Genomic DNA, 839 nt, shown 5'->3' on the forward strand with positions numbered 1-839 from the left:
CCGATCCGGTCAGTGTGATGACAACAAGGTATAAGACAAAACAGAGAAACAAAGCCGCCATGTTTACCAAACTGACCAAGTCAATGTTGTTGTGAATAAGCCCATCAATCACCAGCAGTGCGCATGTCAATCCTGCTCCGTAAAACGCCGCCAAAATGTGACGCATGAAATGATTGGCACTCGCTATAACGTGACAAAGGTCAGCGTGACGTAACCGGATTTTCGCAAGCACTTCCGGGGTTTCGTTTAATTTCTCTCTGTCTTGTTCCATGAGGCTTTTTACGACACCGTTGGCTTCTACTTTCAGCATTCTCCAGACAGTCAGATAAAGGAAGAAAGCCACATTGAAAATCTGATTACTCAGAAACATTCCGATGGCAAACAAAACCGGCTGGCACGTTATTTTCTGGACATCCTCTGGTAACTTTGAAAACAGAGTGTTGCACTGAACATCCATGTAACCAGATACGATGTAATACAAACACAGACCAACATCTGCCACCAAGAATACCACAGCAAGTACAGTCATTACCAAAACGCCTCGAGATTTTGCCTCTCGTTCACAATATTTTCTCTGGTAGGACTCATACTCAGCCAGAAACTGCCGAAAAGACTTCTGTCCAAAACAGCGCAATCCGACAAACAGGAAGATCTCACCCAATAAGTAACTAGCCAAGTAGAGAGATTCGGTTGTCCTGGAAATCATCACGGAGTAAATGTGCCCACCGAAAGACACCAGCAGAGATCCAAAACATGCTAGTGCGATTGTAATGTTCAAGGCATTTTTCCAAAAGTTCCAACACCGTTTGCCGCGTTTGGTTAATAATGAGTACAACCCG

At 44.3% G+C, this 839-nt stretch overlaps 1 protein-coding gene across 1 annotated transcript in view; it reads right to left on the reverse strand.

Moving 5' to 3' along the window:
* LOC138961637 (uncharacterized) overlaps positions 1 to 466 on the reverse strand; it is a 10,059-nt gene extending 9,593 nt beyond the window's left edge. Inside the window, exon 1 of the mRNA XM_070333309.1 lies at positions 1 to 466. This exon is cut by the window's left edge and continues 14 nt beyond it. Within this exon, the coding sequence (XP_070189410.1) occupies positions 1 to 457 (457 nt within the window). The 5' untranslated portion in view covers positions 458 to 466.
* Between the last annotated feature and the right edge of the window lie 373 nt (positions 467 to 839).

The sequence above is a fragment of the Littorina saxatilis genome, linkage group LG3, assembly GCF_037325665.1.
Source record: "Littorina saxatilis isolate snail1 linkage group LG3, US_GU_Lsax_2.0, whole genome shotgun sequence".
Classification (NCBI taxonomy): domain Eukaryota; kingdom Metazoa; phylum Mollusca; class Gastropoda; order Littorinimorpha; family Littorinidae; genus Littorina; species Littorina saxatilis.